The sequence below is a fragment of the Ostrinia nubilalis genome, chromosome 1 (assembly GCF_963855985.1).
Source record: "Ostrinia nubilalis chromosome 1, ilOstNubi1.1, whole genome shotgun sequence".
NCBI classification, from domain to species: domain Eukaryota; kingdom Metazoa; phylum Arthropoda; class Insecta; order Lepidoptera; family Crambidae; genus Ostrinia; species Ostrinia nubilalis.
Genome location: NC_087088.1, coordinates 8,640,474 through 8,659,598, shown reverse-complemented (window position 1 = coordinate 8,659,598; position 19,125 = coordinate 8,640,474). Strand labels below are relative to the sequence as shown.

The following is a 19,125-nucleotide window of genomic DNA, read 5'->3' as shown; positions in this document are numbered from 1 at the left end:
CTGTAACTGGGACCAATTTCCGATGGCTGTTACACGTTGCGCGATTGCGGTTGAGGTTGACCAGTGGTTGAGGCATCGAAACAAATCATTTGATTGCACGGTACATGATGTGCTGTGTCAATGTATTCTCTCCAGTCTCTACTATGTTAAATTATGATTTAAATACTTGGCAGATGCATTATAATGTTTATTGTAGTTATTTGAGTAATTGAGTGCCAAGATGTTTTTCCGGTAACTTCGTGTACATCCAGCCGTAATTTTAACGGCGGGGCACGCTGAGGTCAATAACCCCAAGAATGAAGCAAATTACTCGAATGATATTTTTTGTAGTTTTTAGCATTACTAGTGTCTTGCACTTTTGTTAAGCTAAATTCATTTCTATCGTATTAAATGTAAATTTTAGAAATGTAGGTAACATTATTATTTTGATTGGATAAAAAATCTTTTGTCCTCCTACCCCAGTTGCTCTTATAAATCTCCCGTTGTTTGAATATTATTCCAGCATTCTGACCGTTCCAATACATACAAATTGGTACAGGTATTGGTACAGATAGATGGCCGAGTGATTGCAAAAAGTGTAAAACTGGTTTTAATAATTTTGTAAAGACAAAAGGCACCGTGCGGATGTAAGACAAAAACGATCGATCACGAAGAAATTCAAACAACTGAATATTAAAGTGCTTGGAGTTCCATGACAAACGAAGCCAAATTCATCCATTTTCAGAAATTGGTAATAAAAAATAGGAGTCTTTCAAATCGAAGGTTTTCACATAATAAAATATATTGTTATCAAATTAATAATGTAAACTCAGTGGTAGTATTGCATTTTAAAATAGTTAAAATTAGTGAATTTATTTAATTCCTTTAAATTTAGAATAAATCTATGTCTACAATTTGGCTTTTGTACAGTTGTCGAATATACCTACTACTCCCCTCAGGTGTAGTATGTGACCTACATTGGGGTACTCCAACTTGGCATGGTTAAGTATAAAATGGAATTTTATAACCCTGATCCAGGACAGAATAGTAGTATCATTTAATTTTGTTATGTTAGGTAAGCCATTTAGTATTTAAGTTTATCAGCTACTAGCACCTTGGTGTCTATCTGCTGAAGAAAATTATCGTCTCCGATTCGGTTGATGATAGTTGGGTCTCGGGTTAACCGGAGACGGCCCCGCGGCGCAGGCGGCGGCGGCGGAGCCGGCGGCTGCTGGGCTGGCCGGGGTTTACTCGCTGCTCAGCGGCTGCCGCTCACAATGCCCCCCTTGCGTTTAAAGTCTGATGAGTTGTAGACGTGCTGGGCTGGTATTACTGAATTATATTAGTCATAGATGATTTCGAGTGGTCTGATAAATCTGAACCAAACAAGAGATTCGTTTTGATTTCTCTTTTTTTTTTGCTTGCTAATGGAATTTGTGATAGCGTATCTTCTTGACAGTGATTCTTTAATCAGTGTCACAAAGTAACCGCCAGCATCGCTCAAGGTTTTCATAATTCCTTACGGAATATTATTCCATTTGTGACATAGTTAGGTCATCAAATCATATTGAAGGCTCGGTGAAATCAGTTGCAATGAGGATGCGTACAGCAAACAGAAGCAGAATCAGATGTTCAGTTGTATTGCTGCCTTTGTTGAAGTAATTATTATGCGCAATTTTTAGCAAGTAAATAATGTTTCATCAAGTCTTTTTTATTTGTAGGTAGGTAATCCATTAATCAATATTTTCCAACCTGTTGCTAGATCCTTGTGAAAGTCTTTGAAAGGCTTTGTCTTGAAAAATACCCGGTATTTTTGTCTGATGTAGGTAATTATTGTCTGCTCTTTTAGTGATACTTCACAATAAAGATTTTTGTATTTGATAGGGTAACAAATTATAAATGCCCCATGTATATTGTATATTATTATATTTATAATTATGTTATAAATTTTACGACGTGTTGATACGTCTACCCACGTTATAAGATAATACGTTAGGAAAATAATCAAAGCAAAATGCAATCAGTTTAAAAATGTCTTATCCACACACGATATACGCCGGGATAAGTATTACGCTCGAAGGCAATAAAGCATCCACACACGATATACGTCGGGATGTTTATGTATTTTGTATAACACGATTTTTGTACGTGTAGTTTAGTATCCACACACGATTTACGGCGGGATGTTTATGTATTTTATATAACACGATTTTTGTACGTGTAGTTTAGTATCCACACACGATATACGCCGGGATAAGCAATAAAGCATCCACACACGATTTACGTCGGGATGTTTATGTATTTTGTATAACACGATTTTTGTACGTGTAGTTTAGTATCCACACACGATTTACGTCGGGATGTTTATGTATTTTATATGACACGATTTTTGTACGTGTAGTTAAGTATCCACACACGATATACGCCGGGATAAGCAATAAAGCATCCACACACGATTTACGTCGGGATGTTTATGTATTTTGTATAACACGATTTTTGTACGTGTAGTTTAGTATCCACACACGATTTACTTCGAGATGTTTATGTATTTTATATAACACGATTTTTGTACGTGTAGTTTAGTATCCACACGCGATTAAGTCGGGACACAAAGCATTACCACGGAGGGTAGTTAAAAATATTCATTTTTAATACAAAAAATAGAAATTATTCACATTATTTCATAACAATTTCAAAATACACGATTCATAACTTACCAGAATGTTTTAAATATGTATGTATGCAAATCTGCAGTGACTGCACGATGGAGACAACGATGTTTTTTCTGGTTCATCATCATCAGATAAAACTATAATTTGTCATTGTCTATGTACATACGAGGTTTCTTAACAAACTTTTCACTATTATCACCATTACTTGATCGTTTCCTTTTACCCATTTTCACGCTAAGTTATTTTTCTTGAAAAAGTACGTGTGAGTCGGACGAACACCAACACAAGTAATGACAAGAAATATGGCGGACCGCGGAATGTACTACGGTGCTGAGGAGTCAAAACACGTACTTTATTATATTTAAAACTTATATTTTTAAATAAATATTCTCTAAAAGTGTGATAAGGACGGCATCATCCCAGGTACTGCTGCATGTAAAACGTAATCATCTTCGGGAGAGATACGAAGTATAATATCTTATAGAGTAAAAATCTTCACTGAACTCAAAGTGCTATTCAGCCGCAAGCCGAAATGTATTTTAAAAGTCACACAAAGTTAGCGAAAAGGATCTACTAAAGTCCATGCGTTTCTATTTCGCACAGCAGGAAAGCCAGAATTAGACTCATTCTTGTACGAGTAGGTATAACATAATTGGTCAAAGTTATGCTAGTTTCAGCGACATAGTATTTTTAACGAAGCATTGTAAAATAAATATTATGCTTATCTCTCGACTCTCACAAAGGACTCTGGTCCATATGTCACCCGAGCACTAAATAAGCAACTTTTATCCAGAGGGCGCCATTTTAATGAGAAATAATGAAGTTCTCGACCCCTCCGATGTTTTGTTAGGTTAAGAGCCTTATTTGTATTAGTTAGCAGGTGGTTTTATTGAGTTCACTTTGTGGTTTTAACTTGACTCCCGTTTAAAGTGGGGTATGATGAGGTTCTATGTTTTCTCTTGAAATTTTGACACGGATATTTTGTAGAAGTAGGTACTTAACTAAAAATCTCTTTATTATGAAATGTCCAATTTCACTACTGGATTTTGAAAGTTATCTCTGCTAGAATGCTCAAACTTTTGTCATTTTGTGATAGGTGCGCAGCCGGGTAAACATCGTGGTTAAAATTGTATAAGAAACATTAAATATCTCTCTGTACGAGTACAATTTGCTCAATATAAGTTACCCATTTAACAATCAGATAATGAATTTTATCGCATACTTCGCTGCTAAAAGACGAATAAAGGGATTATCACACGCAATATTTTAAAGTTATAACGGTTGCTTCCTCTTATTAATTCCAGCTATATTTCACGTTGTCATCTTGGCATAATTATGGGGTCGTTAATAGGCCGTAACATCGACGCCGTATAATCAAAGTCAAAATAAATCAGCGTGAAATGAAAAACGGACATGAAATAACAGCATAATTTTTGCTTTAAATACGTAATAAAAGTGGCTGAAGCGTGGACTAGCTAGCTGTCAAGAAAGGTATTCGGATTATGAATAACGGCCAGTTTAATGAGTGCTTTAACGCTTTCAATATGCTTTATGAATAATGAAATTAGTTGCTCATTCCGTTCTTGAGGTTCGTGCTTGGGACTTAATAAGCTTATAGTTTACGAGGCGAACGTAAACAGTTATCTGCCGCACCTAATTTTACTTAGACAAACGGGTGTTGCGATAAAAATAGTACTAGTTATGTAAATACACCCAATTTTCACTCTTAGCATCAGTGTTTTAGATATTAATAATAATGTGGTCTATCAAAATGGCACGTTTTTCAAAACTTTTCCGTAAAATTATAATAACATTTTCAAATTAGTTTAATTAATAGATATCCTTTATCAAATCTTATCTTTCGATTGTATAGCCCGTGCTTGGGAAATTTTAGATTTTCAGGTAATTCCTTTGAAACGATTCATTAGATACCTATTAATTAGTCTATAAAAATATGCATTTTACTGTTACGTGATTTTCAAAATTTTACAAAAAACCTCAATTTAAAAACAGGTGTTAAAAATTGCCAGGGAATATCATCGAGGCACATTGTACTCTGCCGTGTTTTCGACCGCAAGGAAATTATTTAGGGTTGACTGGCAGGCACGATCCGATACCAGATATTATGAGGTCACTAGTCGCTGAAGCTGGGTGCTGTGGCGGTATGAAACACTGATTTTGCTTGAAATTTTTAAATTAAGTTAGGTTTTATTTTATGTTACAAAAACAGTAATCGTAATTTCTATAAGGAAAATAACATTAGAAAATGTAAATTTTCCACAAAATATTATTACACTTGTCGAGTCAAGAGAGTTACTTGTACAAAGCTAAAATTCTCGAAGTGATGACACGAGGTAATTCATCAGCATTTTTCAGTATTATTTGCAATTTACTTCTTATACTTTTAGTCAAATTATATGATTAAGACGCGACATATTAATCAAGTTTGTGAACATGCTAACTCTGTTTAACTTACACAAACTTCGCCAAATTAGCTTATTAGATAGGTAGTGACACGAGTATACTAATTACACACAATCAAGCTTATTCACACTTTTAAAATATACTCGTACATATACAGATAAGTCTTTTACGTTAAGAGAAAAATATTTCAGTACCATGGTTAGAGCAGGAGTAGAGTTGGCTCTTCAAGCTCTGTACTGAATTTTTTAATTTATGAGTTGAGAAAGTACGGGACTGTGCTATACAGAGCGGTTAGTTAGCTGCTAGTCATGCATAAGCTGCTGTAGTTTTATTCCCACTTCCCTTACGAGTTCATACAGGCTACTCCACGAGGATTGAAATCCAGAGAAGTGTTACCTGCCGAATGAACTTAATACCTATGCGGTGAGGCGTAGAGTCCAAGATTTACTATTTTCCCCGGTCGAGGCCTAGACGTGTCACTGGAGAGTGACTTCAGTGCCTGTTGACGCTACTCCACGAGAATTGGAGGCCAGAGAAGACTTGACTGCGATGTGGTGAGGTGTAAAGTCCAGGACTTACCATTTTCCCTGGTCCAATAGTTGATGGCCTTGGGCGAGGCTTCGACGTGGCACTGGAGAGTGACGTCAGTGCCGGTTGGCGCTCCTACCAGCTGGTTCGGCACTTGCACCAGGGGATGAACTGGCAACAAAAAACCATAGATTAGGTTGATTTTAAATTATTTAAATCATTTAAATCTACGAGTATATTACGGTGCGTTAAGTAATTAATTTTGTTAAATAAACCTAGTTCTAGACTTACCTTGCTTGAATTTGTAGCAGTTATGAAACTCAGTAATTGGCTAGTGCCCGTTTTCACCATCAATTCCTAATTGTTAAATGACCTCTATTGTAACACATAACAGGAATTTTGTTTTCATAGGTGTCACTTAAATTAGGGATTGATGGTGAAAACGGGCATAAGTGTCTCTAATTAAATGTTTTCAACCATGTGATTGTACAATTGCTGTTGAGTTTCTCAATAAAAATAATTTTAATTATAATATGAGTTACCCTACCGTTAAACAGAACCAAAAGAACACAAAACCGTATCGTAACCATTTTAATTCAGACATAACATGAAGCTGTCTGATAGTAAAATATTTTTATAAGCAAAACCACAAAGAGTAGTTTAATGTAATATGATTCATATCCCTAGGCACATGAAAATGTAACCATAAATAGCTCTATTGCAGTCACATTTCGCGGTTTCCTTCCACATTTCCAGTGTTTACTTGCACTGGCCTGATGTGTGCAAGCAAAACCCCGCGGATTTGCCCACTGAATGCTCATAATATGCTCACTGAAAGCGCTTTTCGCCCCAAAACGATTGCGGGAATAAGTAAAATTTAGACATTCCGCTGTGTGAAATATAGTTTCTTATGCTTTGGAATGTGGTATTGTAAAATACTGCTGCATGAGCAAATTTCATAACGCGGCTGGTTTGATTTAAATACATTTTGTGGAATAACATAAAGTAGTTAAGATGCTAATTTTCTTTGTAATAAAAGAGAGTGGTAGATAGATAGATAGATATTTATTTGCATCGCCATACTTAATGTAATACATAGGGTATAGACTAAGAGCTGGTGAACGCCAGACCTACGTCATTTTATAAAAGCAGAAAGTTTGTCAGCGTATGCTCCCAATATAAGTAGGATAGAATGTAGGTGCATCATGAAGTTTGGGTCATTGTGGCTTTGGCAGCTACCCACAAAATATTGTCTGGCAAGGAGTTGGAACTGTCAAAACTATCAGGAAACAACTTCTATTAATTCCCCAAATACTATACATAAAAACAGCTTTTATAGTACAACGTAAGTAGAATTACAATATACAGCAAAGGCCACCCTAAATTCATAACATCGTCTTTTTTAAAATTAGTAACGTCAAAAGTAATAACACGTAGAGATCCAAAATTACAAAAAGTTAAGGGTAAAGTGTATCTTTCGCGTCGCTGACGCAGTGTTTGCACGAAGATGCGCCTCGGCACTTCGCGGCAGTCACGTGTTTACTTTGAAAATTACCCAACTGGGAATATTCAAGCAAATAGGTACTAAGTATACTATGTTCTCTACATACTATCACATTCGCTGAACCGAAGGATAATTCGTGTCTCAACATAATAAGGTAGTGCTTTAAGACAATTTAGAATGGACTAATTAGTGCTAGTACTTAGTGGGAGGCCTGAAGACGTAGCGTGGGCAGGCCTCCCACTAGGTGGACCGACGATCTGGTGAAGGTCGCGGGAGGTGCCTGGATGCGAGCGGCGCATGACCGGTCTTCGTGGAAATCCTTGGGCGAGTCCTTTGTCCAGCAGTGGACGTCTTTGGGTTGATACGAACGAGTGCTAGTTAGTACTCATAATGTTTAGCGCGAACGTGGAGGGTCTGATTGTGATTTTTTCAAATATAAAATCTGCATACGAGTAGGTATGTTTCATAAAAATATCAAAAGTAAAACGAAAAAATCGAGTAATTACATAACACAGTATCTTTGTTTTACAAGATTTATCTACTTTACATAAAATAGACGTTACGTAGGTAAAACAAGATTTAACAGTAAAAGAAACGTTTACAAAGCCGCAGTTGAAACTGACACGGCATGCATCAAAGGGATTACCGCTTAAAGTCGTTCTTAAAAAGAACGGATTATTCTCAAATGTAAACAATCGTGCCGACATCCCCCGAACTCTGTTTAGGGTGAATTAAGGAAAACGGAATTTTCTTCTTGGCTTAGATCGGAGCTTATTTGCGGTTATTCTCTTTGACCGCGTCGTTAAGTTCCTTTGGACGGCTTTTACGAGTTCGAGTGGCCAATTTAGCGAACAAAATCTGAACGATCAGAATTTTTGTTCTAATTAATAAGCGAATACCGAGGGCAACCTTTTGCTTATTAAATAAGGCGGAATAATGAACCGACGGAATGTTAATCTGATTGAAATAGTCCGGTTGCGTTCTAATATTATGAAGAGCGGAATCTTTTCTATTTAAGTATAAGTTAAGAAAGTGATTAAGTAATCTCTAAAATGTATAAGTAGATAGGTATCCGCGGCGGCAATCAAAAGTTACGGTGAGTTTTCTTGGGGAGGATTCCGCGCGGAATTCTTGAAGTGACAGTTTGATTAACCGAGCGGCGCACACGCTCCGCCCGTTTTCGGATTTCTTGGCATTTTCAGCGACTGCGTATTTTAGTTATCTAGCAAGTCAAATGCTTTACGCCAACAAACGGTATTAAACAGAACAGTTTACACTCGCATTCACGCGAAAGTCACAAAACAAACATTAAAGAAAACATCCCGAAATTAATTACACCGAGCTGGATTCTGTGCAAATTGATCGCGATTTGTTCACTTCGCTTGCTGTTTCTTTTTTCTCTAAACTCAATTTGCCGTCTCCCCGGTTCCTGTGGATCGACTAAAAGAAACTCATCGCGTTACGAAGCACTTACTGTTACAAATGAATTGCTTCACTCTTGCGGGTCTAAAAAAGTGTTTTTTATGTTTCGTAAGCGGCCGCAAGTCTGCACGACCGCTGTTATCATTCGTTTTCGGGGGGGAAATTTAAATTAAATATTTGAGAGCGTTAATTTTGTCTCCTCATCGAGCGAACGCGACGCATTCTTTGTGAAGTAATTAAACTGAGTGGAAGGGTTTCAGACGGCAGTAGTTTGTTTGTTCGCTTGAAATTGCGTTTCCTATGAAGTGAATTTCTCCCGCTTAAGCGCTTGTCGCCAAGTCGTCGTAGCTATAACTGTCTATTTGCCGTAGCCACTTGTGGGTGGCGAAATGAACTCGGAATCACTTGTCCTACCTCGATTACTTTTGTTGGCCTTTTAAGAAAAATCTTGATAAAAATTCGCGATTCATGTTATTCATTTTCGTACTCTTTTATTTGGTGTTTCTTTCACTGTGTGCTGTTGCGATGAAAATGTTGCGGGACGTTTATTTGATTTACTTTAAAAATAAATTCTTAAGATACTTAAGACCAATTGGTTTAGAATTGCAATAACTTTCTAATAAAGTTGTTAAACTGGCAAATTATGTACATGCTTGAATATTAAAAACTTCAACAACAAGCCTCCCAAATAAATAAACTAACCTAATCAATTCATTTAAAAATCACACAGAGATTTAGTGATCTGCATTTAAATGTGTTATCGATTTATTTATAGATATTTGTTCAATCAGACGAGTGTTTACACCGACTGCCAATAACAGAATGCAAATACTATCCGGACTACGCGGACGAGCTGCGAAAAACTTCCGTGTTCAACCGAACCCGCAACTGGAAAGGCCAATCAATAAAACTTAATTAAAAAGTTTGAATAATAAGCACACTGTACTAGTGTTTACCGAATTTTGGCGGATCATAATGAAGATTTTCATCAGAAAAGTTGAATGATGAAATGTTTTTTTTATCATTTATTTTATTGATCTCATTTTAATATACTTACTTATGACACTTTTAAAATTTTTCAGTAGCGTGATTGGCATGGCATTACAGACATATTTTTTTACTTGTAGCGTAATGTGTAGCTTTTTTCAGCAAAATGTCAATCATAACAGATCACTACATAAAAACACACAAAGTGCTACCAAATTATCTCTTTCATAATAATACAGTAGAAAAGCTTTAAAATTGAATTAAATTTTACAAAGAGTATCACATTTACCGTGCAATCCCAAATCCCCTTTTCCTAGAGGACACCGACACAGAAATCAAATTCCGAAATTAGTTACGGTCGAGTTTTCGAATTCATGAAATGTTGCAACGTCAATCCCCAGTTGTACGGCGCAACCCATGCAGATGGAAATGAGCATGTATGCCACTATGTACGTGCAGTCCCCACTGTCCAAAGCACAGATTTTACGAGTGTCCTAGTGCTGTCATGTCGATATCGATATTTACTTTCGCAACGCTATTGGATGTTAAAACTAGGTCATATTTCAAAATTTGCTGCATTGTAGGGCTGGGTATTATATTGAAACTTGTAATGGTATTCCGTATCAGTTTTGTTCACGTACGATTACAATTCACATCTTGATATTCTAAGCGAGCTATAATTTAATTGTAAGGTAGGTAGGTATATTGTACTTTATGTACTTTCACGCAGTGGTCCTAAACATTTCTTTTACCTTCCCACAATTACACACAATTTGTCAATAAAAGTCTGAATAATTTGGATAGGTAGGCTTACCAAGTCAGAAATCAAAAGAATGAAGTTACTGAGAGCTCTTATTCAATTAGTTAGATTTTTCATTAAAACGTCCCTGGTACCAAACATTAGAATATTTAAAAATAATTTTTTATTTTTTATTTGGACAACACAGATTACGGATCGATCGAACAAAATAGAGCAATTGATTCCCTGGAGATTTAGACGAACCGTCGATACAAATAACAGACGTGATAGACGTGAAAAATATGATAAAAAAGCATTGTATAAATCAGTTGACCTTTTACGAGTGAGTGAAAAACCAAACACTTTTTTGGTTGGTCGAACTGTGAGAAGAGTTAGTAGGTTTACTGTAAATGACACTCTACAGTAGGTACATATTAACCTAAAATCATTAAAAAGTATCTATTCCAGTGGGTCTAGTCAAAATGCCATCGCAAACCAATAGGAAGTTTTCACTAATGTCAGTCGCCGCGTCACCAGTAATTCGATTCGATCGGAAAATGGCAGCCAAAATGCACATTGAACCACCAACGACGCGGCGATATAAAAGTTCATTCAAAATCGAATAAAAGTTAAAAAATGTCTATGACTTTGCGATTGTTTTTACTTTTTTTAGCTTTTTTTTTTAATTTGTTTCTTTCTTCTTTCTGCTCTCTGTTTACGTCTATGCTTCGCCGTCAAACTAACTGTCGAAAACGACATCGCGATACGGATTTGTCAAAACCGCCTTAGGGTGTGTTGCACCATCTTAGTTTAACTTTGACAAACGTCTAAAATCTGTCAAACTCCATACAAAAAACACCGGTTAACGTCATAGTTACGGTCAAAGTTAGGTGGTGCAACTCACCCTATTGGTTTTCGATCGAATCGAAGCTTATCACCGGGGTTTTAGTAATCGCAATGAATATGGCGGGTGTTGCGATTCGATTCGATTTTGATTGAGTCTTAAATGCATGTTGGCTAAGCCTTTGTATGGGAAATTTCAATCCAGTCTTTCGATTATCGATAGGTAAGTAGGGCTTTGCGATTCGATTTTTTGCCGTTTGACTAAGCCTTTTTTGTTATCGACCTCTTTTGCGATTTGCTTATTTGTTTGCGACTGGTTTGCGATGGGTTTGCGATTTTAAAGTGCGTTTTGACTAGACCCGCAGATTTATGTGCGCTTGCAGCTCAGAAGAACAATATTAATAAAGTTCAGTATGGCATTAAAATTCATACTAAAATAGTTCATGCAAATCTCGGGCTAACGATATCCTTAGTTATGCTGATTGAAGATAGCGTAACGAGATTCAAATTTTTTGATCAAACAAGACCGTTAAGTTTCGAGTCCATCGCTCGAGTAAACACAAACTCGAGTCAACATCGGTAAGTTTCACTAAACATTCGCTCGGCTCAATTCCAATGCTCGGCACGCGCCGAAGATGATACGTGATAACACGAAAATCTCCCAATTGCTTACGTGTGCGAGCCGTCGAGTCGTCCCGACAGCGTTGAATAACTCCCGCTTATAAATTAGGGTGATAGGGATGTTTGGTGTTATAACACAATGGATAATGCGGCGAATTGAACAGTTTGACTTTTGTAGCTTTTAGTATTTTATTCAATACAAAAAACAAATGCTTCAGTTTTTAACTGTGACCGAGTGACACTGACAAGGAACAAAAATGTATTAAGAAGGTATATCTATTCACTTTGGAAAAATACGCATTAAAGCCAATTAGATGGGCATACACATTAAACATCTCAATTATTATTGCACTGTTATGCAACGACGTCATAAGTTATGTCTTCCTACATTACTCAAATACTTGTACATCATATTTGAAGTAGATATCACTTGAGCTCACTATTAACACTTCAAAACTTTACCACTGTGTTTGAGTAACACAGATTGTCTTACTCACATCTACTTTAACTAATTCACATTATCTGCGCAACTTCGTCAGATTACCATCTCCAGACATCGATATTCTGGAACTAAATCATCGAACAACCCTAAGCTCGAGATCGGCCGATAAGTAAGTTCGCGTCGTGTCAAACCGCTTTTTGCCCCCACGCAGGTGAATACGCTTTATCGATGGACCAATTGATTCATGTTTTGAATTCAAATTCGATGCTTTATATCGGTCGTGACTACCATCAGTATGAAAATTACTATTCAATTTAGAGTTATTAATTTAATCGATACTCAGTCTATCGAAGCAACTTAATTGGAATAATTTTAAAGTGTTTTATGGTTTCGCAGCTTTGATATCGGCACTGGGATTTATTTTATTAATTATCTATTGAAACTTTACACAAGATTCTGGAAATTATTCACGCTGGGCTTTTTTGAGACTTCCTATGATTAAGACAGCGTAATAAATTCTTTGGTTCTATCTAGAAAACACGTGTTTTTTCCCAGCTGGATGTTAATGAATAAATAATTTTCCTAGCTCTAATTATTTGTGCTCAAAATTATCTCCTCATTGTGGAGGTTGACACTCACAGAATTAACATCTAAGAGCTTAACTTTTTTCTACAAAGTTAACATTAAAGCAATACTAAATGCGTAAGTCCGCGACACTACAAGAGGCGATGCATTTTACTCTTTTACAGAGGACAGCACATCAGAATATAATTTTTTTTTGCAATATCGCCTCTATTTACTGTACTGACAGCCACAATCTTGATATATCGTCGTCTGTACAGTCAGCGCAGCGTCAAATATTTCGTGACACCCAAAGTACCCAAAGTATCCGGAATAGTAGTCCGTTCCGAACCACTACACCAAACGGCCGACAAAGTTAAAAAAGTGTTACTTACAATGTACATGCAGCATTATCCTCTTACTGACAGAGGGGGGCACTCCGTTGGCGGCGATGCAGAGGTACGCGCCCATCTCTGATCGCGTCACTTTCGTAAGGTTTACGATTTCGCCCTCTATTGATGTTACTGTGGACAAAAAACATTTAAAGTTATTGTTACATTTTGTTTGCATTATAATTACCTGGATGGTTTAAATCCCGTAATTTTAACTCAAGTAGCCTCTTTTTTGGTACATGTTTTGTAACATTTTTGGTTTTCGATTTGCCCAGATAAAAGTAGTTTCTTTGATAGAATTTTGTATAATAGACTTCCTCGTGCAAGCTGATACCTATTCACAAAATGAGTATGATAGCTATGTAGGTAGGTGTAAAATCATTTTTTTTTATATTGCGTGATTAACATTTTCTCTTCCTTAAGGCAGATAATATCCAGAATCAGAAATTGTAATTAATTTCCTGGTCTTTTGAAAGTTGCGATATGAAAGATTAATCAACTGTAATTGGGGTGAAACGGGATTCCAAACTTTATTTAACGGACCAGAATTTGGCGTGAGATAAGTTGTGGACAGTCAGTAGTTGTTTTGATATAAAATTAAAATATTTTATTTACTTCAGGAACCTCATTGTATTAACTTACTTGTTTAATAAAGAGATCGAATCAAAATTCGGCTAAATTGGTATTCTCTTTATTTTTGTGAGAATTTTTATGCTAAGATTTCTTGTTATTCTTCTTTCCAAAATGTGAATAAAATCTCTGAATTTAATGCAAAGGCACACCTAAATATCGATTGCGTTTTGTTTTGAAATAAGCGCATGTTACGTTTAAATGAATACATAGGTTACTAGGTTTTGATAATTTTCAATAACACAAACTGGTATGCATTGATTTCATTTCACTGACATCCTATGAAAACATCTACCTTTAAATTAAACTTTCCTGAATTCAAAAATCAACCGAAGTCGTTTACACTATCCACTCTAGTGCTTGCTTTACATTTCGCCGAGTGTTAGAAAACACTCCTCGCAAAAGTTGACGGGTTCCGTAAACAACCGCCGTTAGTGGTTTGTACTCGAGCTGTTTTCCTGACACCTTGCTCAAATGGCACCCAAGTACGTTTACAGCCATTATTCAAACAAGAGGATAAAAAGCTGGGGCAATATTTTCCGAAGGAGCTGAAGGTTGATGGTTTAAAGTGTAGAGCCCTCGAGCTCGGCCGCTTCGTTAGCAAACAATGCGCGGACAGCGACAGGCGTCGAGTGGTCCCGCTTGTTATTACAAAATTTGGCAGGGATTTTTGTGTAATTTTAAAAGGACGGTTTTACCGAATTTCAAATACCTTTTTACATTCGCTTAGTAATTACCGTTATTAAACTATAATGTGCGGGGCTTTGTTGTAGTTTAATAGAAACAACAATAAAGCTTATAATGCTGAACAAACCATCTATGTAGCAGTAACACTTACTTAACTGTTTTAAAGTGATACAAAACTTTGTACATAATTTTTAAGCGATATTAGTACTAAATAAGAATTAAATACTGCAGTATAAAAACTATTGTAATGCTTATGCCATCATCACATTGACACTATCAATTTAAAATCTTTGGGTGTCTCTACATCGTAACATTTCCCAGCGCATACTGCGGATGCAACTGAACTGAACATAAACTTTATAAGCGTTGTTTTACATACTTCGGAAGCGCAAATATAAAAGTTATAATAAACTGTCTGGGGAGTCTCCACGTAGTTTGTGTGCCGTCTCGAGGCGGGCCGTTGAATAAACTTGGCCTGTCGATGTGTCATAAGTCAAGTGACGCTCCCGCGGACTGTAGTGGTTCGCCATAGACGTACGAACACACTGACTTGACCGGAGTGCCGGAAAAGAAATATGGTGTGAGCACAATGTTTGCACTTTAAGTTGTGTATCTATGAATGAATGTTTTGCAAAAGGATCTTACCTACCTGAGGTGACAACAAGGGCAAGAAACTTTATCACACACGGTATGATTTGGTAATAGATCAATCATAATAAAAGATTGAAGTCTAGCAACACTGTCCGCTTGTATTTGGTTGGCTTCTCACACAAACAGTTTTATCCTCCTTAGAATAATATTTCCAATAAATTAAGCTTAACCTAAAAAATCACTAAAGATACCTTTCAAAAATAAAAATGAGCACGAAAAAGGAAGGAGGATAAATGGATTTCACGATAAAAGGTAGTACTTTCTTAAATATATTTTTTGTATAATAAGTAAGACTTATTACAATCCCAAAGGGAACATCTTGGTTGGTTTAATATTATTATGTCACGTGTCAAATATTTACTGAGATCTACGTTAAGCGAGGAAAATCTACTCTCTAGTACCTCCGAGTCCTCAAGTGAAATGGAAAAGCAATATTTTCTCATCACTCTTTGTTCCGAAGTTATAATTTTAATTAAGAACTTGAAAAGTGTTGTACCGAATTGGTAATTATTATTTTCTATTAAGGTACCCGTGCCACCCTCGCGAAGGCGAATTTAATTAGCCATGGAAATAGATAAGTCTTAATGGATTTCCTTATAATTGGGCAGCCCATGAAAGCCTTCAACTGATTCGTGCAAACATTCCCTTCGAACTCAAAAATTGTTATTAAATATTCAAGTTATTTGATAATGGGGATTAGCGGGGCGGGTCGGGTAGTGCTGTATCTGTTTCAAACTTCTCAGATGAAAGCGCCGAATAGAAAGATGGCGGAGTTAATTTGCATCAGTCTAGGGCACAGTTAAGTGTTAAACAGCCAAATCACTTCACACAACTATATGGAATGTCATGCAAATATTTATATACGAATAGTTATACTCGTACATTTCATAATAGCATTCGTTTGAATTGCGTTAGCTATACTATTACATTGGACAATCATTCGTAGTGACTCCTAAACTCGTAACTGCTACGAAACTACGAGTATGTTAAGTTTTCGTAGCGTGAAGCCTACGGATGGAATTGGCTCGTAGCACGTTCATTGACTAACGTTTGTCCATACATCATGTTTACGCTTAAAGCGACTGTAGCTTAATTTCTAATTTAATTATTTTTTTAAAAGGCGTTGTTATCAAATCAGACGGCAAATGTTACTTGTTCATTAATCAGATTTTTTCAGATAAACTTGACAGCCTGTTCTCGCCGGGTCCCGCCACGAGTAAGTTTCCGCCATTCATTCGCTTATCTGCATAATTTGCTGTAGAACATGAAACAAATAGGCACGCGACACGCCGTTGTCAGCGGAATATGTTTTATGCGAAACAATAAAGGGCGAATTTTGAATAATACCCTTTGTTCACTACTGTCTGCGGGCATTATTATTATTGTTCTCTCTTTCGTCCCATGAATATCTTATCCGGAGATGTTTGATAGTTTTTATTTATATTCTGGAAAATTCAAATCTGTGGCTTCGTTTATGTTCATATTTTTTCAGAATTATAATAATTGATAACTGAAGTAATAATAAGTCAATATTATTAGACGCTCGAGCATATTTTTTATTGGTTGGTTGTGTGATTAATTACTGGTCAACTTAAGTTATTGAAGTCTTCATGCTTATTTTTGTGACTGAATAAAATTCCTTTAGTATTACTAGTAGTTACCGACAACGAATACATAAGTATTTCCCAAATGATTGATTCACTTTACTTGAACTCGCATACATATATCAAAGAAGCTGCAAAACAAGGCTTGCACTTAAAGTGATTTATTTGACGTAACTAAGTTCGGGGATAACAAATTTGAAAGAGCCCGTTCATTAAAAAACTATATTTGTCGAGTCGGGCCTCTCGAACTTTCCTCATCGGAATATTAAGCGGAGAAACATTGGCCTTCGTAATGGATAGCCTGTATTGTTTCCAGCCCAGATTTATGGAGGTAACTTGTAACGGCTTCTTTAATTAGACTTCTTCAGTCAAATTGATGATTGTTTTCGATGTCAGTTAATTTGAAACCGGGGTTTCCTTGATACGCGGTCAATTACAGACAATTTGGAAAGTTACGCGGCGTCACGTTATAGGTGAGCTTGAAAGGGTCGGAATTTCGATTGCCTTTTTGGTTTGAATGTTCTGTGGTTTATTTAATAGTGTTTCTAGTCGAATAATAACTTTGCAGACAGACTATGATTGATTTGCTGATTAGTTTACGTCTTGAACAGGTTAGTTATTTGGCGTAACTATTATTATTTAATCATAATTTATCGTTGTATTGGACATTATTTTAGATCTGCTCTTTATTGCACACCGCATAAAATTGTCCAGTTATTTATGACAATGTAAGAAATTGAAATGGCACTTATTATGTTTTCTAATGTTTATACCATTTGTATAATATTTGGATAGTTTCAAACTTAGTGGTTGAAGATCTTTCGTCGGGTCACGTAAACCCGCTCAGCGTCTAGTTGGCTCGGTGCCTTGTTTACTTATATTGGATTCCAGTCGAGTTCTATCGAGTGCTCGGCTCGGTGTAGTCGTTACGGTACTTTGTTGGCTTAATGAATTGACTGATGGCAGGAGAAGGTTTGAACAGCGGCGGGTTAAGTGAAACTGCTGATTGATCGTCGCTGTCAGTGCGCCACCCATTGCCACTTGTCACAAACTCCCGTATAATTTTTGTTCGTTTCGATTGTGAGTTAATGATGACGGTGGCAATCAGACGTCGATTGGAATAGTTGATTTAATGGCGTAATAATGCTGAATAATTTGAAAAGTTTGCCATTATTCTCAAAAGTAATAAATTGAGTTGTCTGAGAAATAGATATAAACACAGGAAAATATTTACATCCACACCAAAATGAGGTCTTCAATTGTTTTTTTTTTAAGAATAAAAAATAACACTTCCCGTGTAAGGCCCTTTTCACATGTCCCGGTTGCCGGCTAACCGGCGCCGGGTACCCGGTGGTGAAGTGTATGGGCCTGCCGGATTAATTACGCCGGTACATGTGAAAGCTACGTACCATGCCCATACACTTCACCACCGGGTACCCGGCGCCGGTTAGACGGCAACCGGGACATGTGAAAAGGGCCTTACTGTCACACTAAAACGATCCTAATTGCAATCTTCTACGATCGTCATTTGTTTCGCGTTCTTTCGATATCTTCAAAAGAGTAAGTATCGCAATCTTCCTGGATCTTCGTTTGTTTCGTTTTATAGCACTACGTTTACCAAAATGTCTGCCTAGCAGCTCTACGGATATGTTAATCTTGTAAAACTTTTATATGGTGAAGAGAGGAGATGAGTTAGTAATTATTCCCGGTCCGTCTGGACCGTAAGCCCGCGGGATTAGGGGGGCGGTGTGAATGGTAATAGCTCTCGAGGTGCTGTGGTGTGATTTACAGCTAAGATTCAATAGTGAATATTTTAAGCTGATTTATCTGTTACCCGCTCTTTGGAGTTCTTTGGTAATGCCTTATTTCTTAGTAAAAGGTTTAGGAATTGATATTCTTAAGTATCAAGTGGCTTGAAGCTTTTCTATATTGGAATGATGATACCATTGTTATTTGTATTAAATAACTTCATTTCACGGACAATGAAAACATTGGAATCATGTTTAATTATAATAACTGCTAATTTACAACAAAAATGTGTAGTACATTATAATATTATGTATATTAAATTTTGAATACTGAAAACTAAATCAAGCAAGTAACCAGTGAATTAATTTAATTAACCTTTGCCTTACACTAGACAAATATATCATAACTTGAACACACCTCGTAAAACTACAGCTCTAACTCGCAATGGCGTGCGGAGTCACGTGTTTCGTTTTATTTTAATTAAAATTATACGAAACTGCATTCTGTGTGCCGAGGTTCATAAAACTTGCGCGGTGAGCTTGACCCATCTCTGGCAGAATAAACTACGCGCGTGAACGTTCTAACCTAGTTCTCACACTTGACCGGTCTACATACACAGCCAGCTGATTTTCAGCCTTAGGTACTGTAAACATGATTTTTGGAAAAATAAACTTGAACTTATCCTCCTCT

The 19,125-nt window shown here is 36.6% G+C and overlaps 1 protein-coding gene across 2 annotated transcripts in view; it reads right to left on the bottom strand.

Moving 5' to 3' along the window:
• The window catches only part of LOC135075522 (lachesin), a 93,930-nt gene that overhangs the window by 13,884 nt on the left and 60,921 nt on the right, over positions 1-19,125 (bottom strand). For both annotated transcript variants that reach the window (XM_063969949.1, XM_063969956.1), the window contains exons 6-7: positions 13,118-13,246; positions 5,655-5,774 (exon numbers count right to left, since the gene is read on the bottom strand). In XM_063969949.1, the coding sequence (XP_063826019.1) occupies positions 5,655-5,774; positions 13,118-13,246 (249 nt within the window). The remainder of the gene's footprint in view (positions 1-5,654; positions 5,775-13,117; positions 13,247-19,125) is intronic.